Raw genomic sequence first — 23,306 nt, 5'->3', positions numbered from 1 at the left:
GCATGCGCAGCGCAATGCAGCAGCCACATCATTAAGATGAGCATTGATCGGCCCGGATCACCAATCACTAACACAAGTCAGGGTTTGATCAACCAAACAATAATCGGCGGATCGAACGAACGAACGAACGACCGGCCGGTCAGAGGCTGAGACCCCGGAATTGACAGGATCAAAGGTCAGCCAAACGATTAGCAGCGTTAACACTTTAGCAGTCCCGGCCCCAGACGGAATACGTTAAGCGCCCGCGATATACGTCAGTTCACTCGTTAAGCTGTGTACGGGCGATGAGACTACTTGGAAGCTACTCAAACGTCTACAGGATGATCTTTCGCGGTGAAACTTCTCATCAGTTGATGAAGGTCCTGACGGTTATTGCAGTTGGGACTGAAATACTATTTTGTTATTGATTAGTGTGGTCAACTGGTCTTTGATTTTTGGAGCCTACTGTAGACTGGACTGTAGTTAGGATCCCCATGCAACTAGGGTGGTACTCTAATTTAAAGATCAGGCTTATTATCAGACTAATAAGGATCGGGTCATAATATTATATGATTTTGAATTAAAAATAGATAGGACTGTGTTGGATTGTATTACCACCTTATATGCAACTTGTATAGTTTGTTTATTTATTTTCTTTTTGAATAATCAGCTTCCTTTTTCGTTGACAGTGACTTCCGTGGTCCGATCCAGCGTGCAGCCATGCATGGACCCGGAATGAACCATACTGGCATGACCGGCTAATAAAGTAATGCATGCGCGGCTTAGGGTTCGCGTTCGTCCAAGGATGGACTAGAATGCTTACGTTAAAGACTCGTTTCAGAAATCAGAATGTATAGTATATATAGAAGACGATACGCGAAAGAGAAGTTGTGTAAATTGTACACTGCTAGATTTCGCTTGTTGGCACCGAGCCGGTCGCAATTCACGTTCTGCTCTCGCTTATTTACCTGAACGCTGAATTCACCTGCTAGTGCAGCAAAACTCCCGAACACTTTGCTGTAATCAAAGGTTTCACTATGATGAGCAACTTGTTTGGAAACGGGGCGGTGGAGTTCGTCGACGAGGAGGAGATGATGATGATGTCCGGCGGCGGCGGCAGCGGCGGCGCGAGGGCGGCGGCGTACGACGTCTTCATCAACCACCGCGGGGTGGACACGAAGCACAACGTGGCGCGGCTGCTGTACGACCGGCTGCTGCAGCTGAGCGGCGGGCGGGTGCGCTCCTTCCTGGACAACAAGTCGATGCGCCCGGGCGACCGGCTGGAGGAGCGCATCAACGCCGGCATCGGCCAGTGCAAGGTGGGGGTGGCCATCTTCTCCAGGCACTACTTCGACTCCGACTTCTGCCTCCACGAGCTCGCCTCGCTCGTCGAGGCGCGCAAGGCCATCATCCCAATCTTCTACGGCATCAAGCCCTCCGAGCTCGTCCTGCCGCAGGACGTCGTCGACAGCAACGCCTACGCCCCCCGCGACATCGAGCGCTTCCGCCTCGCGCTCCGCGAGGCCAAGTACACCGTCGGGATCACCTACGACCCGGCCACAGGGTACGTGCTCTACACTCCCAGACGACCTAGCTCCGACGTCTACCTGCATTATGCAATACAATGATGCAAACTAGCTTGGAAGAACTAACTGTATCTGCAATGGCGATCTCTTGATCTGCAGTGACTTGGCCGAGCTGGTGTCAAGGGCAGCGGACGCGGTCATGGAGAGGATTAAAGAAACAGAGATGAGCGTGCCACGAAGGCAGCAGATGATCGCCTCCAGGCTGTAATTTTGAACAGATCGTACACCGACTACTATTCAGGCCAGCGAATCAGTACAGTTAACGACGACCGGATGATGAATAACTCATTAACCTGGAGGGGGGATATTGGTTCATTTAGTTTCTTTAGTCAATTTTTGGGTAAATATGAGGTGATAGAAATATTTCAATGTAGAATAAGTTACACGACTGACCATACGCAGTCAACGCGAAGATGCGCCTTTTGCAAATAATGACAGGCATATCTACATGTACAAAATGAATAAATTTCTATGTAAAGAAATGGTTTTTACAAGCTGCTAATGCAATGCGAGTCTATCAGACTCGCTCGTCATGTTCCATCTTTTTTTTTTAACTTTTCCTTCGATGTTTGCAAAAATAATCGTGGATCATTTGAAAGTGCGGTACTATGTTTCACATTTTATATTAGCTGCTTAGCTTCACAGTGGCAACTGGCAATAGGTGTTAAATTCCATGTATATCTCCTTCTCTATCAATATAATACATGCTAGAGTGTTGTACTGTGTGCTTCCAACCATCTCATAGCTAGAATATTTATTTAAGTTTATTTACAGTACTCAACGTGGTAATACGTTAGCATTTTACTGGAAAAAGAAATGTTGAATGGTGTTTCGTTATTTGTTTGTCCAAATGAAATTTAGAGGGGGAGAATTGACGTGCTACTCTGGAACGGCAGACAAGATATTATTTTGGGAGGGTACATGTTTCCAAATGAAATTATGTTGATCTCGTGCATTCTATTGCATTTATCAATTTAATCTATGTGCATGGATGGTATGAAATGCGTTCTTGCAAGGCATCACATATATATCGTCCTATGCATGTTAAATGCAACTTTGCATATCCTGCAGGAAAACTGCATGTCGACGCTCAGCTTTTCGGTGTATGTGATGTTCATGGAATTCAACAAAAAATTTCAATAGATATATATTGATTTCTGGCCTTCCAATTGTGGCTAAGTGTAATTTGGCACTGTGAGTGACATTTATTTTTATATAAAAGGATGGCATGTGTCTATGTGGTGTTTTCATAGCTCGGATGGACATCTGCTATGAGCCTATGGCACTTTACTTTTTGGTAAAATAATTGATATAATTATTATAGCAATTAACTATCAGTAGTAGTAGATAATTATTGCTATTTAATTTTTACCCCTCAAGGTTAATAATTTCCAAGATATTGTGATGTTTAAAGTCCATTTAGTCTTCTCCGAGTGCATGATATCCTAAGTTGGGCCATATGTTCTCTTCTAAACGGAGCTCCTGCCAAACGTATATAGATAGAAAAGGGTTCATACTATATATGTACTAAGTGGATAGGCGTGCTACGCTGCGCTGCTCATAATTGTGTTCTTTATAGGTCATGGCAAATTATTGAGTAAATTTATTTTGGTAACATCAGTTATTGGTAGGGGTGTAATTTATGCGGACAATAGAAAGTAAAAGAATTATATATAGCTAAAGTATTATCTGTTCTGAGGAAATAAAGTTCTGAGTTTTAGATTATAGAAACGTCAATAATAAAAAAGGTAGCAGTTACATATAATAGACGGTTGAACCATGTCTCTTCTGGTGCATAACATTCAGTCAAGTCAAGTTTTCTTCTGATATTTCGTTTCTCCTTTGCATCAGCAGATGAATTGAATGGTGTACCGTGCAAAGAAAAATAATTGAATAAACTGGGAGTATAAGGATGTAGTGTGCTATATATGTCTAATATACATAATCAAGAGTAGTAACCTTGTCCGTAGATGGCAGGAGCACCGAAGCTGTTTGAAATTGTCCTGTCTGCATCACTCCATAGGTGATCAAAAAAGTTCAGAACCAATACATGTATGTATACTCCAGAGGTAATTCGAAGAACTGATATCAGTTACAGCACAGGTGGAGGTGGACCCAGCGATGGACGGACAGTTTGAGGGAGCAGGGGGCCGGACGTAGCAGATGGGCCGAGAGGAGGGGGTTTCGTGGAGGCGGCCGAGTGGCTCAGAGCGTCAAACCGTATTTACGACGCCACCATTAGGACAAAGAGCTCGACACTCTTCTGGAATTCTTTTTTAAAAAAAAACTGGACCTGTGGAGCAACATGTCAGCGCCTGTCTACAGTAGCAAGCCCCTTGAGAGCTCGATCGCCCAATCCAGGACACAAGACTAGAATTTAGTCTATAAGAGAAGAAAAAAAAGGAAAAGGAAACAAGACTAGACTTTAGTCTACTCTAATAAGCAAATATAAGTGTTTTTTAGGATTTTTAGGACAAATTAAGATTTGAAGTTAAAAAACCAATATAGCCCTAATTTTAAAAGGAATAAATCACCACTGCACGCGCATGGCATAATAGCTTGCACGCACCTGCATAGTCTAAGTGCATTCCCTTGGCTAATCTAATTGTATAATAAGAGCTTTTAAGATGGGATAATGTATTGATGGTGCGCGTGATCTGAAAGGAAAAACTTAGGATTGCTTATATTTGCGGATAAATTTTAAATGTCAAGGATGCTTATATTTTGGGAGAAATTTTAAATGTTAGAAATAATTATATTTGTGGGTGGAGTATGTAAATAATCTTAAAATCAGCATATAGATCAAAAGTATCGATCCTACCTTTGAACTATTAAAAGCTAGTCTGATATAGCAGCACATTTTTTTTGCTCGAAGAATTGTAAAGGTTTTGAATTCCACCTACTCCCTTATCATCACACAAAAAATATAGCAATAAATTACCACATGTGTTTAATCCAATATCTAATATTTCGAAAAATTGATTAATCTTGTAAATTTCTATTTATTCTCTAAATGAATGAAAGATACCTCCATGTTGATAAGTAAAAGAGTAGGAGCCAAAACATTGGAATGGATTTGTATTTGAACATATGTTAGATTTTGGTGTTTTCCTATAATTCAATTCTCTTGAGGTCAATTCTATTTTGGTAAATAGATTATTTTATTTTGTGCAACTAATATATGGTAATTAGTTTTCAAATTTGATCAACAACATGTGAATTATATTTTGGTAAATCGGGTTAATTCATAAACCAAATTCTCGTGTTTGCATTTTTTACTCTTACATTTTACAAGTCAGTACATTATATTTTGGAAAGAAACCTTTACCATAACATTTCAATTAACGACTCGACAAGTAAGACTTAATATGGTTTCACACAAGCGAGGACAAAACAAACTTCAACAATAACATTATCCCATCCTTGACTAGATACATACATTGAATTGCATTTGAGATTACCTAAAACTTGAAACAACTACACTTGTATAATTGTATCTCTCTTCTCCCCCTCCCCCGTTGTATCTGCACCATGCATGTGCCGCAAAATTGTTCACCTTTCTGGGCCTAGGTCACTTATATTGAGTTCAAGTGTGGGATCTCTGATCCTGTTTCAGCCTCAACAAAAAAGTTGAGTTGTTTGATACTCTAAATGGGTTTATAAAGTAGTCCTAACTTCAAAATAAAGGACATCTGTTAAATGCTATCATCCAGTATTTTTTAGACTACTTGAAGAAATTGATCAAGATCCAAACTTTGAGTGTATTGGAATTCTGTCGTCCTTTTCAGATTGGTAGTTGCTTCTTACCCACATAGTTGCGGTCACCACCCTTTAGGTGTTCTAAATTTTTTGCAAGCAAAGACTGTTGAATTCCTGGTCCTGAATTGGAATAGTTCAAAAGCCCAATCCTTCTCTCTCTTTTGGTGAGTGGTGGATTATGATTAACCAGCTAGAAAATGTATGACACGTGCTTTGTTGGAAGAGATTTTTTTTATATTGCTTGGTGTTATAGCATTATAAAGAAAGCAATCAGATTCGCCAAAGGAAAAGTTATAGTCATATGAGGCAAAAAAAAAAAGGCATCGGCTCGGCATTTTCTCCCCTCCGAAATGATGCAGTGAAAAAAATAAAGTGGGAGGAAAAAGACAAGTAATTAATAATGTCAGATGTCAAAGAGAGGAAAAAGGCAAGTATTTAATACTATCATACGAGTGAGCAGCAAAACCTATGCTCAAGCAATGCCCACGCGACGAACTGGTCTCCCATCCAACCACGACCAGGACACTCCGATAAACACTACATCCTCGGAAGACCATTTCCTGCTACACGGGCACCAACTAACCGTGTTTTCCCGTTCAATCCCGAGTACATACGGACCCAAAACAAACAGCACGGGCTCCCGCGGCGAGCCGGCGCCGGCGCACAAGAGATGCGATGCGATCCAGATTCTCCATCCTCCAACCATCCTGCTTGTCCTTTTCAGCCGCCGCCGGCGGCATGCAAGCTCGGCGCTGGGAAACCTCGCTTTTAACCGCCGCCCGGCTCGTGCTTTTAGCGTGCGGTCGCAGCTTGGTCGCCGTCTGCTGCGTGCGGTCGCGGTTAAAACGTGCGGCAGCCAAAGGATGCGCCTCCACCACACGATCACCAAGGCTTTGTTCCGATGCCGCCGTTTGTCTCTCGGATGAAACAACGCGTCCATTACAGCAACAGGCTGCAGAGTAGTCACTGTCGATGCGGCGGCTGCAGGCTGCAGTGCCCCGCCCGACGATGCACAGTCCGAAACGAGTTGCACTTCGCGTGCGTGCGCCCGAGCCCCGAGGCTGACTTCTGAACCGGTCTTTAACGGTCAGTGGTCAACCGGCGATCGTGGAGTATGCATGGGTGCTGCTGTTCTTCATGGCTCAAGTTCGCGAATGATCGGACGGGTCGTAGTGACTCTCCTTTGGAACTTGTAAGGCAGTTTCATGCCGCTTGCACGAGTGTGACCAGAGTTGGTTGCTTCTGATTCTCCGAAGATACATTGTTGGAAATGCGGTAGAAAACAATGCAATGTGGTAGAAAAAGAACGAAGTGAGCACTTGATTATTCTCAACCAATTAAGTCCATCAAAAGGTTGGAGTTGCACTTGGGACTGCGTTTTCTGTTGCCTAATGCTAATGGTACTCTAACTACTCTTTTGGCGTGGTTGAACTATACTAGGAAGAAATCTTTGTCTTAGCCGGCAAGGCCAGACTCACTGCACCCAAACATCTACTACTAACAAATTAGAATTCCTCCAAGCTAAGTTGCTTGCCATTCAAGTCTCTCGTTTTCCATTGGATTTCAACCAATCGCACAAGTGCGTACCACTAAGTACAAACGTGCCAGTACTACGACGTGTAAACGCGCACGCCCGGTGATCTGACTGACCACATCCAAAAGCCCAAAAAAGAAAGAAAATAGAAGACTTGCGAGGATGATCAGAGCAGGGAAGACGCACGAAGAACAAGACACGATCAGCATCTGTTGGGTAGAAAACCGTGCCTGGAGTGAGTCCAACAAATTTCCAAATAAAAATAATAAGAACGACAAAGAGCTGAGAAAATGGTTTCGGGAGAGTTTGAGAAAGCTCTCCCTCCGTCCGAACGTATCCGTTTGCATTCACCGCGATCCCATTTTATAAGGTTGTAATTTTTACACTTTACAACTCGACTTCTTTCTTTACTTGTCATGTGAAGCATATTCGAGAATATTACAATAACATTACACCACTTTTGTCACACCCCTTTATAACTCATCACTTTATACCCAAGCCTAGGTGGGCCAGAGCGTCGAAGCCGTCTTCTCCACTTCGCCTTTGAGTGTTGTCCCACGCCATCGCTTCTGAATGACCACTTCGCATCTGGCACTCCGCCCGTGCTCGCGCTGTCACTTCCACAGTCAAAATCCTCTCGTCACCCCGATCGAACGCCAACTCGATGTGAGCGTCCTCACTTCCCAACACCCAATCTCAGCATCCGCGAAGTCACCTCTTCGCGCTAGCGTCGGTTTTTCATTCCTGTAAATTAAGAAACCCAAAAACTTCATCTCCAAATGTTAGGTGGAGCAATCGTACAATTTCGAAATGAAAAAAGGGGCACCGCGCAAAATGAAAAGGGGACACCGCGCAAAGTCCTTTTCCCCAACAGTATCCTCCGTTTTCGTGATCACGTTGTCTGACAAAGACAGGCGATCGATGATACTTGCCCGGATGTTGCGTACGCGTGCGGTTCCGGGTTCGACCGGTAACCGCGATCGAGCCTGAACTTTCTCCGTGGCCGTCGGGTAACCTCTCTGTTGTTTCTATTTTTTTTCCAAGCCGCCACATGGAACCGCAGGACTCTAGCTGCTGCGTCGTCGTCTCGGCTGACCTAACACATTCAACTGTTCGATCAGATCATACCATCCTGCTGCCGTGCTGCCCGACATGTGCCTCGTGCTCGTGGGGAGAAGACGAACGATTATTCCACCCGACCGGCAGGCAATCCACACCTATCCGTTGATGAGTCAGACGCTAGTCTGACCTGCAAATTTGCAATGCAGCCCCCGGCGTCAAGATGGGCATTGACCCGGATCATCATTAATCACTAAACAAGAGTCAGAGTTTGATTAACCGACGGATCGGTCAGAGGCCAAGGCGTCAGGATCATTGACAGGATCAAGGTCAGCCAAACGGATCGCGGCGTTAACTGAGGTCATGTTTAGTTACTTCCAAACTCCCAACTTTGACACTATGTAAAAAGAAGATTCTCCATCACATCAAACTTGCGGTACATGCATGGAGTACTAAATGTAGACGAAATCAAAAACTAATTGCATAGTTTTGTTGTACTTTGTGAGACGAATCTTTTGAGCCTAATTAGTCAATATTTGGACAATAATTCACAAATACAAACAAAACACTACAGTTGCGCATTTATGGCAAAATGCCAATTTTGCCACTCCCAAATTGGGAACTAAACCAGGCCTGATTGTTTCAGCACGTAGCAGTCCCGAACGGAAATCCAGGCAGCTTTCTTTTCTACAGCGCGGTGTGCGTCAGCTCACTCGTTAGGCACTGTACGGACGACGGGGTTCGGGTCAGAGCAGCCTTGCAGACTAGAGACTACCCAAACTCAGACCGCAGTTCTTTTTCCCAGCATCTTCATGAGCTGAAGATTCACTGGCGGTTAATGCAGTTGAGATCGAGCTGGTCTGAAACTAGTTAAGCGCTGATTATTTAGGGATTTGTGCAGTCAACCACCGGTCTTTGATCTTTGAAGTCCAGATAAGCTCCCATTAGTCTAATTTGTTTGTTTCTGGAATCAGCTCCGTGTATGTTGACAGCGACTTTCTTTCGTCAGCCAAGAACTGGTCCGTTCCCAGCATGCAGCCATGCGGCGGGGACTCGGACTGTAGCGGCGTGACCGGCTAATAAAATATAACCACCGGCTAGAATGTCTGCATGCGCTTCAAAATTGGAATGTCAGCAAAGCTCGTCAAAGTAACCTTATAAAAATTTGGAGCTTTAATTATTTTCAAACATCAATTCGGAAAATGCAAGAGGTAGAATAATGCGTTATGATCATGTATACGCTTCCTGAGAGTACGTTAAAGACCCGTTTCGGAAAGTAGAAAGATTAGATACGTCAAAGAATGTGCGTATAATTGTATAATGCTAGATTTCGCTTTTCACCGATCCGACCTCATGCAGATCGGTTCGATGGTTCTGCCTTTCATTTGTTTACTTGAAATGTTTGAATTCAGCAGCTAGTGCAGCACTGCCACCACGCTTTGCTGGAATCAAAAGTTTCAGTATGAGAAACCTGTTTAAGAAAACCTGCTTGTGTTCGTTCAAAAAAAGAAAACCTGCTTGTGATTAAGAAACTACGGCCACGGTCAAGTCATGAACCATGCATGAGCACGGTCAGGAAGACGTACAACCCGAGCTCAAAATTTTCAAATTCAGCGCTGGAACATTCGAAGAAACAGGTTAAATTAAATTCTACGTCTGGATTTTTTTAAGGAAAAAAGAAACATGCAGTTCTCGCTTCAGAGTTCAGACCAGCACTGCACCTTTTTTTTTCAGGGAACCTGCACTGCACTTTCTACTTGCCTGCCGCTCCAAATTTCATGATAGCCCAGGGGCCATGTCAGCGGCTCAAGACGGGCTAACGGGGAAGAAATCAGCCCATGTATCTTTAGAAGCGGGCCACACAACAAGCCCACCTGTGCGAGCTAATGGGCTCTGCTCGGAAGGAGCCCGTACGACGCAGCCAACCAGCCCGCTTGCGCATAGAGCCCAGACCCAGCCGAGGCGAGGGCGCTTCACGGTCACGCGCGGGCGCGGGGCCGGTGGCAAGCTGACACGCAGTACGGGCGGCGGCGGGGGTACGTGTCGAGCGGCGACGGGTCCGGGGCTCTGGGTTCGGTGCAACGGAGCCATATTTCTCGGGCCAATGCCTTCGGCGCCTCCCACTCCTTCCTTCCCTGCCCGCCTGCGCCTCCGTCTCTGGCCGGCTCTCCTCCATCGCCACGGTTCCATTGGGCTCCCGACGAAACCACCAAAAATCCCAGCGCAGATCACTCGCCCGCCGCCGCCCGCTCAGCTCCTCCCAACCGACAGCGTAACAAACCCCGGCTATCCTCGTCGCTGTCTGCTCCGATCCTTCACACTAGAAGCTCTGCCAAGCTGCAGGGATCCATCCATCCATCCCGCGGTAAAGCTAACAGCCTGGCGGTTGGGTAGCACAAGGTGTTGCCGCCGTGCTTGTTGCGTGCGTATATATAGTCTGGTAGATCGATCTGCTGATCTGGTGTTGTTGGTGCTTTGCTACAGGGTGATCGACCGATGAGGTCCATGGAGAGCACGGACTCGTCGTCCGGCTCGGCGCCGCCGCCGCAGCAGAAGCAGACGAGCTCGGCGCCGGACCTCCCGCCGGGGTTCCGGTTCCACCCGACGGACGAGGAGCTGGTCGTCCACTACCTCAAGAAGAAGGCCGCCTCCGCGCCGCTCCCCGTCGCCATCATCGCCGAGGTCGACCTCTACAAGTTCGACCCGTGGGAGCTCCCCGGTACGTGGGCGCCATGTAAATCCGTACCAAGTTGATTGGAGAATAATTTATTATTTGACATGATGATTATCTCACCTTTCCCGTGCTTGGATTATGCAGTATCTGGTGCTAAGTATTAAAATATTCTTTTACTACTATGCACATCTTTTTCGAAGTAAAGTAGTGGTGATTTGCACTTGCTACAGCATCAGTTGCATACTTGAATGCATAATTAAGCTACTCTCATGCACTTTGGCTTGGATCAGATAAGGCGAGCTTCGGGGAGCACGAGTGGTACTTCTTCAGCCCAAGGGACCGCAAGTACCCCAACGGAGCGCGGCCGAACCGGGCGGCGACGTCGGGGTACTGGAAGGCCACCGGCACCGACAAGCCCATCCTGGCGTCCACCGGCAACCGCGAGAAGGTCGGCGTGAAGAAGGCGCTCGTGTTCTACCGCGGGAAGCCGCCCAAGGGCCTCAAGACCAACTGGATCATGCACGAGTACCGCCTCGCGGACGCGGCGAGTTCCGCCGCCGCCAACCGGCCGCCGCCCGGCGCCGGCGGTGGCAAGGCCACCTCTCTCAGGGTATGTGTGCAACAGTCTGAAGACTGGGCAATATTCTCGAATAGCCGGTGTGGTTGATCAAGCTCTAATAATTAGTGTCTCAGCTGGACGACTGGGTGTTGTGCCGCATCTACAAGAAGACCACCAAGCTTGGTGCCGGCGATCAGCAGAGGAGCATGGAGTGCGAGGGCTCCGTCGAGGACGCGGTGATGGCCGCGTACCCGCGCCACGCCGCGGCGGCTGCCATGGCCGCCGCAGCTGGGGGAGGAGGGGCGCATGGCGGAAACTACACCTCGCTGCTCCACCATCACGAAGGCCACGAGGATAACTTCCTGGACGGCCTGCTCACCCCAGAGGACGCCGGCGGCCTCTCGGCGGGCGCCACCTCCCTGAGCCATCTCGCCGCGGCGGCGAGGGCGGCTCCGTCTGCCACCAAGCAGCTGTTCGTTTCCTCCTCCACCCCATTCAACTGGCTCGACGCGTCAGCGCTCGCGATCCTTCCCCCGACAAAAAGATTCCATGGGTATAGCGGCAGAGACGCCACCGATGGCGGTATGTCCCTGTCGTCGCCGTCCGAAAGAAATCAGCTGGGTGCTGTTGGGGCCGGTGCCGTCGACAACGACACTGGCGGCGGCGGCGCCAATGCAATCCCTACGTTCCTCACTCCGCTCGGCGTGCAAGCTGCGGCGACCTACCATCACCACGCCATTCTCGGCACACCGGTGCCGCCGGAAGCTGCCGCCGCCGCCTGCAGTTTCCAGCATCCCTACCAGCAGCTCTCCGGGGTGAACTGGAACCCGTGAATCCATGATACCGACGTGCCTATGGGCATGCATCGAATGCATGGCTGGCTTTTCAGGTAGTCAACATTGCTAGCTCTGGTAGTTGTTGTAGTGGTAGTCTCATTCAGTGAGCACTGAGTAGTAGCACGCACAGGACACTTGCATGCATATAGTGCCCCCATCGCCTACCACGAGCACGTACCAGTACGGACTAGCTAAGCAACGACATTGCTATAGGAGTAGGCCATATTTGAAACCCCCCAAAAAAATCTACTTGTACTTACATAGATATATGATAGTGAATCTATAGTGTGGTGGGCCCTGCATATAATAATTCCACAAGAATGCAGTTGAGATGACATCCCAGTCACACAATTAACTGCTTTACTACTTATCAATTATCACTGTCATGTAATTAAGATTGAAAAAATTCGGGCATGGTAATTGCATGCATGTGTGTGTATGCTTGATTCATGCACATGCCCGCATGTAAAAATTAATGTTCATATACTAGCTACTACTTGCATTCCAAATTATAAGTCCTTCTAACTTTTTTGAAGAGTCCATTTTATGTTTGATCAAAATTATAAAGAGATTGTATGCATGTTTGGGTTGAATCATTATTGGAATGTAATGTATGTGCAGATGGGTTTTAAAATGGCTAGACCATTTCCCATATCTTGTCGTGCCATGTCACTGGCACCCTCATATATCTTGCACCCAGAGGCTGAGAACATGGCATCGTTCTCCCCTGATCGTGACACAATCTCGTCCACCTCCTTCCGGCCGGCGGTCATGCTCGATCCGCCGCCGAGAAAGAGTGACAGCCACGCGTCCGCGCGGGCGCCACCGCGGCGTTGGCAATGGCGCGCGAGACAAGCCGCGCGGCGTGCTCTGCGGCCGGGGAGGAGGACCTGGATCGGAGCGGCCGGCCGGGGGAGGAAAGGGAGTTAGGCCTAGACGGAAAGGAGTTAGGCGTAGGCGCGCGGGATCATGGAGCCAGCAGCCTCCTTCCGGGTGGTTTTCTGCGTGCGCCGACGCCGCCGCGTCGAGCGCCCCGGCGAGAGCGCGCGCGAGGCACCGAGCAGTGCGAGAGCGGGGGGCGGCGTACGGGCGCTCGAAACGTCGGCGCGCCGCACAGGGGCTCGGCCCCTTTCGGGCCTGTCGCCTCTGGCTCTGCCCGAATCGGGTAGTTTTTGGGTGACGGCACCCGCGACGGCGACGGCGGGCGCGCATCCAAATCTTATCTCCGGGGCGGCGGAATTGACCCCTGCCTCTGTCCGCCTTTAACCACCTTGTGTTCACCCCCGGCCCCCACAGCCTCTCGGTCGTATGGCTGGCGGCGCTCGCCTACGCGCTACGCGTCTCCCCGCGATTCGCCCGCGTTTTTACCACGCCGTCGCGATCGCGATTGGCCCGCGCTGCCGCTGCACGCTAGGTGTTGCGACGGGATTGCGGTAAAATGCCATGCCCACCACCGGAGTGCGCGCGGGTGATTGGCTGGGGCAAGCCGAGGAAGCTGCTAAGTAACCATGGTTAGCGAAGGGGTAGATTTGTACATCCGAGCGTGTATAATTCGGCCGTCACTGTCCGGTGGCAATGTCGTAATGTGCAGCTAGCTAGCGACGACACATCGAGGTCGACGGCAGCACACGAGTTGGGGGGTGTGGTGTAGGGTCTAGACAAGCAGATCGGGGGAATTGATGCCGAGATTTTTATCGCGGGGATACGTACTAGCAGATAAGGACAAGGCAGATTTTACCTCACTTTGCCGCCTCTGGTGCAAATAAAAGCACGTTTTGTTTTCAGATCAAAAGTGCTCCCGAACAAACCTGTCATCTGTTGCTTAGCTGAAATCAACTCATCCTAAAGCACAGTCGCCCCCGTATGGTACCTGTCTGTGTTGAAACTCGGTGCCTGGCTCTGGCGCCGTATCAGCCTTTGCCATGCGATGCAAGCAGCGAGCCGCCGCCCTCCCGCCAACCTCGATCTCTTTCCCCCTAGCTGGCAGCTTCACGCGCCGCTGCGGATCTTTATCCCGGTGACGACCGCTTATACGACTTCGATCCGAAGCGTAGTTAATTACGGGTTACGTGTTCCACATGCTAATCATCAGCTGGTAGCAACGGGATTAATTACATTGGATTAGCCTCTGAATTAACAAGCAGAGCATGGTAAAATTATGTCCTGGCGGCGTGGTAATGGTAACAGGGGGTCGTCGCTTTCGGGCGCGGCCGAGGACAACACTATGCTGTGCTCCTGATCGGGCCAGCCAGAGGGTTACTTCACGGTACCATCTGTCTGTCCTGTGCGTGGCGCATGTACAGCAACGGCTCTCCGCGGCGCGGCCAAAAGGTTTCCTTTCCAGGGGCTTCGACGCCTTTGTCGTCCCGTCCTCGCTACCTGCTGCTACCACAGCGGTCCCACGACGCGCCTGCGATTCTGTGGGCGTGCGAGCTCTCGCCCCCAGCCCGGTGCTGATCCCAAGAGTCAAAACCGCCGATAAGCACGGCGGGCGGCTGGCTCGGGCGTTCCATCCGCTGAGCGAAAACGCAAAAGCGATGGCTAATCACGCACTAATAGTTGTCTGACCCCGATTGACAGGGGATAATACACGGCCAATCTCGCGCCAGCCATCTGCGCCGTTGCCATTCAGGGGCAGGCGGATCGAAACTAGCTAGGTTTGCAGCCACCAGCGATCGATCCGGCCGGTGTCCGGGGTGTGGGGCCGGGCTTGCCATCTCGGGCAGCGGCCGCGAGGGGAAAGCAGAGTGCAACGGCCCGGTCGCCTGCCTGCCGCTGCCCGGTAGCTGTCGATCGCCCCCGGTTGATGCCGCCGCTACTTACCATCCCCCTCTGCCCTCTCCTCGTCAGCGGAACAGTGAAAACCAAAACTATGATTCCTCACCGCACAAGGGCGACAAAAGGGGGTGAAGGAGGATTTCACGAGGGAAAAAGGAGTGGGGGGAATGCATGCGGTTGCGGTTGTGGCTGGCTCGGCGTCGGTCGCTGGAATGCGCCGTGCCGGTGATGTGACCGTACTGCCGTCGGGGTCGTACCGAGGCGGCAGGGGTGGGGCCCGCGCGGGGCGGGATTGGGAGGTGAGAGCGAAAGCGGCCGATCATGCTCCGGGGGTTAATGGTATTTGTTACGACGGGGCGAGATCGCGAGAGGCGCCGGGATTCGCCATTAACGTGCGATACGTGTCGCGTACGAGTTACCGCTAGGAGTTTACTAGTAACTAACAGCTCGTGCCGCAGCAGGAAAATCCAGGAATGGAGACGGAATGAATGATGAGAACGAATTGTAATCCAGCCCATGTTGGGCCCAACCTGTAACTCTGTATTGGGTCACAATAGAATTCTAGGTGTGGACTGCTGGCCTGCTGGGGGAAGTTTCGGCCTGGTACGTAAGTCCAGACACGTTACAAAAGGGTCCAATTTGATGCTCCCGGGCTGTTTGTTATTGGCCCGTCCAAGAAAAGCTGGGCTGTGGTCTACATGCAAACTTGGGCTTTCCAACGTCCATTATTAGATCTTTCTTTCCTTTTCTTACTTTTTGTGCGGAACACCTTGGGACCCAAACTTCTGCTACAAAAGAGCTGCTTGCTGCTCTTCTTGCTCGATACGCCGCCGCAAATACGCAACGTGACAGCTAGAGGTAGCCACGAACCAAAGAATTAGGCTTAGAATAGTTGACTGCCAACCATGTCCCTCACGATTCACGTAACGTGTCGGACTCGACGACACCGACCTGCACTGCAAGCCTATCCAACAAAAAACCAGCGTGGCTGCCATCCGCACGGCGTCATCAACCGCGCGCGATCGAGCAGGCTGGAGAGGGCAGCTCCACCACCCCACGAAGGCCCCAGCCGTCGCGTCAACTCGATGCTACAGGCCGTTCCCGGCGCCGCGCCGCGCTTAGCGTTAGTGGGGCAATGAGTGACCTGATCAATCGCCGCCCGTGCGCGCCCCCCTTCGCTAATGATGGATCCGTCCGACCCACGCACGCGCATGGTCCACGGCCGGGCGGGGGTGGGGGTAGTTGGGCATTCATCAGGCGACGATGCTGCGGCAAGTGGGCGTGATCATGGGATCCCCAGCCGCTAGGCCCCGCCGGAACTCGAAGCAAAAGCATCGGCTCGGGATCGGATTCAATGGGCAGGTGGATTGGGATCCCCAACCATAAAGCGCGCCGGTACGAATGCGGAAAGATACGCGCAGGTCGCTGGCGCCGGCGGCCGCGCGCAGAAAGCCGGCCGGAGACGAGCGAGCGGTCTCCATGCGTGCGCACGCGATGACGCTCCGGAACGATGCTTGAAGGAGCCTTTTCATCAACTGGGCCGCCTGGGCTTGGTTCGTTGATTTGCAGAGATTTTCTGAAGATCTTGAAGTACAAGGCTCCTTCGCCCGCTTGGAGTATTGTATAGAGTATAGAAGTAGAATCTTCTTTTGGATTCAGATACGCTACTTACTTTGTTCATTCAGAAAAAGGCTACGGCGCTACCGGCCTTTCTTTTGCGCCGCGCCAGAGGATCAAGCTCAATAAAATAACTTCGGGCAGCAAATCAGGTAAAAATTTCTGCAAAGGGATAGGAATTTCAGTTTTTACTGAACCTGATGTGGCTCTGATCATGCAAAGCTAAGAGAGGGATAAGGTTTGAGAAAGACGTGAGAGTGAGAATTGATGTCAAAAGTTGAGTTCTGGGTCTAAAGGTTAACGGTAGGTGACTTCCTTTAGATTGGGTGCAAGATATCTGACAGTCAGTGGGATTCAATCAACATATCTCGTCGCTCCAATTGTGATCCTACGGATCTCCTACTTTGTTCCTTCGCAATCTCTTTTCGGTGGTTCTACATGCCGATCGAACAGGTCATTCTTAGCCTGCTGGTCTCCTCGTCACTAGGTCTGATCTCCTATCATATCCATCACTCGCTAAATCACAGTCCTCCTCGACCGATCTATCTGCCTCCCAAAACTCAGTTCAGAGTAATTTCCTTCTCGAAGATAAAGCTCATCCCCCCATCATCACATCGGCAGACATTTAACCCTGAGTGTTCATATTTCAGAGTGCGCATGTACCGCTTGTGCCATTAACACTGAGTACGTCCTAAGTATATCTCTAGTCAATTGGTACGTCCCCCTTTCCAAGACTGACAGGAACAGTTCCTGATCATACTCTCGAAGGCACAATAGTTGCCTGAAAAATAGGAGTTGTGATATTTACATTTACATTCTCAACAAGGTTGTTTTAAAGGAAAAGGTCCATTTAACCTCTCAATTCTTTTGTTTATCTAATCTTGACCTTAAACTACAATTCCATCCAATTTTTGATACCTCAACCATTTTATGTTTTCAAGTGACAACATCGTGGGCTTTGTTTTGCTATTTTAGGTTAAGGATCAGTTTGGCCGGGCTCCTTGGACTCCAGCTCTTGTGCTTTGTTTTGCTATCTTAGGTTAAGGATCAGTTTGGTCGGACTCCTTGGACTCCAGCTCCTGCAATGTAGTGCAAGAGGCCCCAGGAGCAGGAGCTGGAGCCTCCTCCGGCTCCCTGCTGGTTTGTGAGAGAGAGGGAGAGGAGAAAGAAAAATGGCTCCCATGCATAGTGTTGCTACAGTACGGTGTCAGGTGGAGCTGGAGCTGGTAGGAGTCCGACCAAACTAGCCCTAGGATAGGAAAAAAAAGTCATAAAGGATAAATCACCATCGTGTCGCTTGAAAACGACCAAAGGACGTCTTGGATGAAAATCAAGCAGTATACAGTTGACATGCTAAACATAGATGTCATTAGAATCGTCGACGTTTAAAATTAGACAAACAAAAAGAGTCACGGTGTCAAAAATGAATTTTAGTTACTCCCTCTATTATCATAGGGGTATTTCACATTAACACAATGACCAACAAAAACATGCAAAGCAGCTTTTTCTCATCAGGCCAGTCTCGGTTAGAGTTTCATAAGAGTTTCATGAACATTAAATTCCATACCACATCAGTAATTTTGCTGACTTGGCAAGGTCTTTATGAGGAGAGAGCAAGGTGAGTTTCATCCCTATAACACTCAATATGCACAGTTAACCAGTTACCAGTCTTCGTAACAGTACAATGAAACTGTGCACTAAGACTGATCTTAGCCCTCCAATATTTGCCTCAGTGACTCCTCATTATCTATGCAACATCAATAATAAATAAGACTATCATTTGTGAAAAATCCTTTTTTTTAAATGTCCCTAGGAAAAGAGTACCTCGCTTCCATTCCAAACTTCAAACCCAGTAACAAGACTTGGATATGCGTAATTCGTCCGTTGGGCTCCTCCCCGCTCTGACCGCTGCCGCCACGTCCGCTCCCCGGCGACCCGGTCAGCGGTCGCCGCTGCTCGCCGCTTGATTATTCCTCGCAGTGCGCGACCCGGCAGCCCGTACACGCCCTGCGGCCTCAGTAAACAAGTCACTCCTAGCCAACCGCACAAATAATCAATCTGAGAGTCACGGTTCCAGCGGCGCCAACGAACCATCGACAAGCAACGCCGTGGCACGGGCAGCGCGTCGGGCGCTGAGCCCCTCGCGGCCTCGCCTGCCGGCGCCCGTCCCACAGCCCACGCCGTCCCCGAGAGCCCCCGGCCTCTTCTCCGTGACCCGGAGCTGTCTGCCTCACTGCCCTCTGCCTCTGCGTGCGTGCGTCGCTGCCGTGCCGCTGCCCCCACCCCGCCCGCGCCCGTAATAAATAACTCGCTCGCCTCTCTCTCCTCCTCCTCCGTTCTCACCTCCTCCTCCGCATCCAGGGACCCGCCTTGACTTTTCACGTTGCGTTTGGCGCTGCTGCTGATCTGCGATTCCTCTCCTCTCCCACTTCCACACCTGACCACTCCGGGAGGGAATCCTTGCACGCGGCGGCGGCGGCAACCGGCGTCGTTGGTCTCCGCGCGGGTGTTTCTGTTCGGCGCTTACTCTGCCGGGCGAGCACGGCATTTGAGGAGGAGGAGATCGGGAGGCGTGATCGATGGGTAACTGCGTGGTGAGCGGGGGCACGACGGCGGTGACGGCGGCGGGCGCGGGAGGGGAGGACGGGAGGCGCCGCGGGAGGAGGTGGAAGGCGCCGCGGGAGGAGCAGCTCGGCTCGGTCCCCGGCCGGATCTTCTCCAACGACGGCCGCAGCCGCACCGCCGCCGTGTTCACGCAGCAGGGGCGCAAGGGGATCAACCAGGACGCCATGCTCGTCTGGGATGTAAGCCACCAAATCTCTCGCCAATCTCTGTCCTTTTATCTCTCCTGTCTCTCCCAAAGCGAGCGGTCGGTCGGGTTCTCGTCGTCGATTTGATCCGCCGCGGGTGGCGTGGTAATAATTATGGTGGACCTGTCGCCGTTGCAGGGGTTCGGCGGGGAGGACGATGTCGTGCTGTGCGGGGTGTTCGACGGGCACGGTCCGCACGGCCACCTGGTGGCGCGCAGGGTCCGCGACGCGCTGCCGCTGAGGCTCATGTCCGCGGTGCGCGCGTCCAAGGCCGGGCTGGACATGCCCGCCGCCGCGTGGAGGAAGGCCTTCGCGCGCGCCTACAAGGCCATGGACAAGGACCTCCGCTCCCACGCCACCCTCGACTGCTTCTGCAGCGGCAGCACCGGCGTCACCGTCCTCAAGCTCGTACGTGCCACTGGACTTGGCATGAGGCTCTTGTCCATCGATTCATCCTTTCCTCGCAGACATAAATGTCAAATCAGATTCTGTTGGATGTATATCCGTTCAGCCGTGCAACTCACGAGCGGTTTCCGCACGCAGGGCTCGGATCTCTACATGGCCAACATTGGCGACTCGCGTGCCGTTCTAGGCTCAAGGGACGCCGCCGGCGGCGGTATGGTGGCCGTGCAGCTCACCGTTGACCTCAAACCTGATGTTCCCAGTACGCCACCATATTCTCTGCCATTAAATCAGCTTTATTGATGAGGTGGTGTTTATGTGTTCCTGTGTTAATGGCTCTACTTGTGATTCAGGTGAGGCAGAGCGGATCAAGAAGTGCAGGGGCAGAGTGTTCGCGCTGCAGGATGAGCCGGAGGTGCCGCGGGTCTGGCTGCCGTTTGACGATGCACCGGGCCTGGCAATGGCCCGCGCATTTGGGGACTTCTGCCTCAAGGATTACGGTGTCATCTCGGTGCCAGAGTTCTTCCACTGGTCACTTAGTGAGAAGGATCAGTTCGTCATCCTTGCATCAGATGGGGTAATTTCCTCTACCAAGCACTCCAATTTAGTGTTCTGTTTTGTTTTTGGATTTTTGTGCTTGCAAATATATGCATTTGAGAATATCTCTGATCCAACAAGATCTTGCCATAATCTTTTTCCTCAGAACATGATTAGTTGCAGTGTAATGTCAATCTGTGGCACTTTCGCATTCGTGATCTAAATAGCAGCACATGGTGGGCCTTTGGTCCAGGATGTCCCGTGCATTCCATTGAAACTAAAAGAGGATTCGTGATCATACCTACGAGTGATCTAGTCTTTTGACTTCAAAATGTTTTAGCTTTAGGGGTCGGTTGATAAACTGTCATCATGGCAGGTGCAAGAATAATAATATCCGCCATTGGTTCCTTTCCTGTCTGCTGCATATATAATGATTAGCCAGCTTAACACCCTTCTCCACTGCATCGTCACCACCTGTTGTTATCTGCTGTCCTTCAGCTGTTAAATCTTATCCATATTCAACTTGACATGACCAATTGGTTTAGTCATTGTGTTGAGAAGAGATTGCACCTTCCAGCATCGAGTGGGTAGTGTAGGGACTGTTAACCGCAATAGATAAAATTTAAAATTTTGCCTAAAAAAGATAATTAAAATTATCAAGGACTCTCTTCATTGGATTAGATAAAGATAAAATTCGAAATTCCTCATTCTTAACTTACTTCCTCATTGATGACCTGTGCATCTGAATGATGTGGATTTCCATGTGGACTGACCTCATTGAAAGATCGATAACTTTTCTTTAAGGTCCAGCCAGATGTATGAATTGTTTGAGCTTTCCTGGAATGATCTGGGCATCTAGCATTGCTCTTATTTATTTATCACAGGTTGCTATGTCACTGTTATGAAGTACAGCGACCAATCAAAACTAGTGAAATATTTGACCATACCACTTGTTTTAATAAAGTAGTAGTACTCCATATCTCTCCATGTGATATGGTGTCTGCCCCAGAATTTACTACAGTGATGATTTATCGAATTTATTCCCTGCATTGAGGTCATGATGTGTATTATATGGACATCAGTCTTCATTTTGTTGTCAGTTATGCCAATGAGGAAACTGATTATCACTTACCGGTATCTTACTCGTTCCAAATTCTCCTTTGGGTTCATACACCCTCGCTTGATTGCCCTTTTCATTAGTGCGCCCATGGTGCATTAGTTTAAACAATGTATACTATCAAAAGTGAGATTTTGTCATGGTTGAACTTGGATCCCTTTGTTGAAATGATTGTAGTTGGTGAAGAAGCATAGTTTATTTTACCCTATGTAATGGACTTCTCTATCACTTGAAATTTTCTTTTAATGGATGACTAGTTGGGTCGATTTTTCAGTCACTTTCTGTGTAATTGCTTTTGCCTTTTGCTGCTGTTTCTTATTACGATTCACAAAGCATGCCACTCTGTCCCCTTTTGGCATCTAATTTCCTTTTTTATAAAAAAAAAGAATTAAAGAGCATTCGTGCGGAATCATCAAGAGTGTTTTCATTGGTCTGCTTACGGATGCGATTTTGAATCATTCTATTTGTCCTTCCGCCTTCTCTTGTTCGGCCCATTTCCCATGTCTCTTTATAGTTGTATATACTCAGCGAAGTTATACATGACGCACCACTTGGCGCAGTCATACTTCAGGAAATCTAACGCTAATGCAAATCATGCAGGTGTGGGATGTCCTTAGCAACCAGGAGGCTGTGGACATAGTGTCCTCATCCCCAAGTCGATCAAAGGCCGCAAAATCCCTAGTCGAGGCAGCCACTCGTGAATGGAAAACCAAGTACCCAACATCAAAGATCGACGACTGCGCGGTGGTTTGCCTATATTTGGATGGCAAAATGGACCACGAGCGTGACTCCACGGCCTCCATGGATAACATGAGCCTCGACGAGGGTTCAGTCGCAGACCCGAACGAAGCTGAGCAGGAGCCAGCGCTGACCCGGAATTTCACGGTCAGGACAGTTGCTGGGAGCGCCCATGAGAAGGTGCTTGCTGGGGCAGTGGACGCAGTGGTCGCCGGCGCAGCCCACGATCAGAATTGGTCGGGCCTTGACGGCGTGACGCGGGTGAACTCGCTCGTCCAGCTTCCCAGGTTCTCCGAGGAGAAGGCAATTGGCTGAGGAGCTGCGTTTCTTTGTTGTCAATTAACTTATTTTCTTCTGTTTGAATTTAGTTTAGTTGCCAGTTGTTTGAGAGAAAAGGTAGAAACGAAACATGGTCTTGTGATTTCCTCCGGTGCACGGCAAGCGTTTGAGCCACTGTGATCAGTGCCCGAGCTGTGTGACTTTTTGGCACAACAAAATTGCACATTTCCAGAGACAAAGGTTGCTCCTTGTGTGTTTATCTGACTTTCAGGTGTGCAAGGATACCTGAAAGGTCGAGCAACAAGGGAACCTTTGCTCAGAGCGTGCAATTTTGTTGTGTTAAAACGAACAGCTCACAGCTGGTGCTCCTGGGCACAGTGGCCTCGAAGCGCATGCTAGTCGACAGTCATCTGGGATGATGACGCTGTCGGGTGACCTGTAAATTCTCCCCTACCGGCACTGGGCTTTGTAGAGAGATGTGCCTGTCTGGGCTTTTGTTGACAGGGCGCGGTGCGCTGTGTCGCCTTTGCCGATCCACCATCTCCTATCCTCCTGCCGCGTCCACGACGCCCCGGCTTTATCTCGCTAAAGTTTAACGTTTATCGCATCGAATATTCGATAGCTAATCAGAAGAATTAAATATAAGCTAATTATAAAATTAATTGCAAAAGTCATGAACTAATTCGTAAGATGAATATATTAAACCTAATTAATCTATTATTAGCAAATGGTTACTGTAGCATCACATTATCAAATCATAGATTAATTAGGTTTAATAGATTCATCTCACGAATTAGCCTTCATCTGTGCAATTAGTTTTGCAATTAACGTTCTAATTAGTATCAAACATCCGATGTGATTAGGGTTATAGGAAACAAACATCCCCTTCATTGCCATTTTTGCCCTTTGTTGGTATCCGTACCGCACACGCCTTGCATGATGCATCTTGTCTGCGATGAGCCGATGTGAATGTAACCTGCCGAATTGTGCTGTAGGGCGGTACATCTACCTGTGCGAGGCTCACGGGTCTAATCGGTCGTAC

General features: G+C 49.4%; 3 protein-coding genes across 4 annotated transcripts; all 3 read left to right on the top strand.

Annotated features, from left to right (window-relative positions):
• The first annotated feature begins 1,019 nt into the window (after positions 1-1,019).
• Positions 1,020-1,773, top strand: LOC117844440 (probable 2' cyclic ADP-D-ribose synthase BdTIR). The gene is made up of 2 exons (XM_034725145.2): positions 1,020-1,543; positions 1,665-1,773. Exons 1-2 carry the CDS (start codon positions 1,020-1,022, stop codon positions 1,771-1,773), a joined length of 633 nt encoding a protein of 210 aa, XP_034581036.2.
• An 8,217-nt stretch (positions 1,774-9,990) lies between these two features.
• On the top strand, positions 9,991-12,579 carry LOC117845239 (NAC transcription factor NAM-B2). Of its 2 annotated transcripts, none has more exons than XM_034726204.2 (4): positions 9,991-10,282; positions 10,402-10,636; positions 10,882-11,201; positions 11,285-12,579. In XM_034726204.2, exons 1-4 carry the CDS (start codon positions 10,022-10,024, stop codon positions 11,981-11,983), a joined length of 1,515 nt encoding a protein of 504 aa, XP_034582095.1. In that variant the 5' UTR covers positions 9,991-10,021; the 3' UTR covers positions 11,984-12,579. The 2 variants fall into 2 exon arrangements, with proteins under 2 accessions (XP_034582095.1, XP_034582096.1); XM_034726205.2 differs by having other exon boundaries at positions 10,145-10,317.
• Positions 12,580-18,676: 6,097 nt separating this feature from the next.
• LOC117845240 (probable protein phosphatase 2C 64) lies at positions 18,677-22,765 on the top strand. The gene is made up of 5 exons (XM_034726206.2): positions 18,677-19,185; positions 19,330-19,599; positions 19,735-19,855; positions 19,947-20,170; positions 21,848-22,765. The coding sequence occupies exons 1-5, from the start codon at positions 18,961-18,963 to the stop codon at positions 22,298-22,300; spliced, it is 1,293 nt and encodes a 430-aa protein (XP_034582097.1). The 5' UTR covers positions 18,677-18,960; the 3' UTR covers positions 22,301-22,765.
• Positions 22,766-23,306: the final 541 nt, after the last annotated feature.

This window comes from Setaria viridis, chromosome 2 (genome assembly GCF_005286985.2).
Source record: "Setaria viridis chromosome 2, Setaria_viridis_v4.0, whole genome shotgun sequence".
NCBI classification, from domain to species: Eukaryota; Viridiplantae; Streptophyta; class Magnoliopsida; order Poales; family Poaceae; genus Setaria; species Setaria viridis.
The sequence above is the reverse complement of the archived record's forward strand: the minus strand, read 5'-3'. Positions and strand labels throughout refer to the sequence as shown.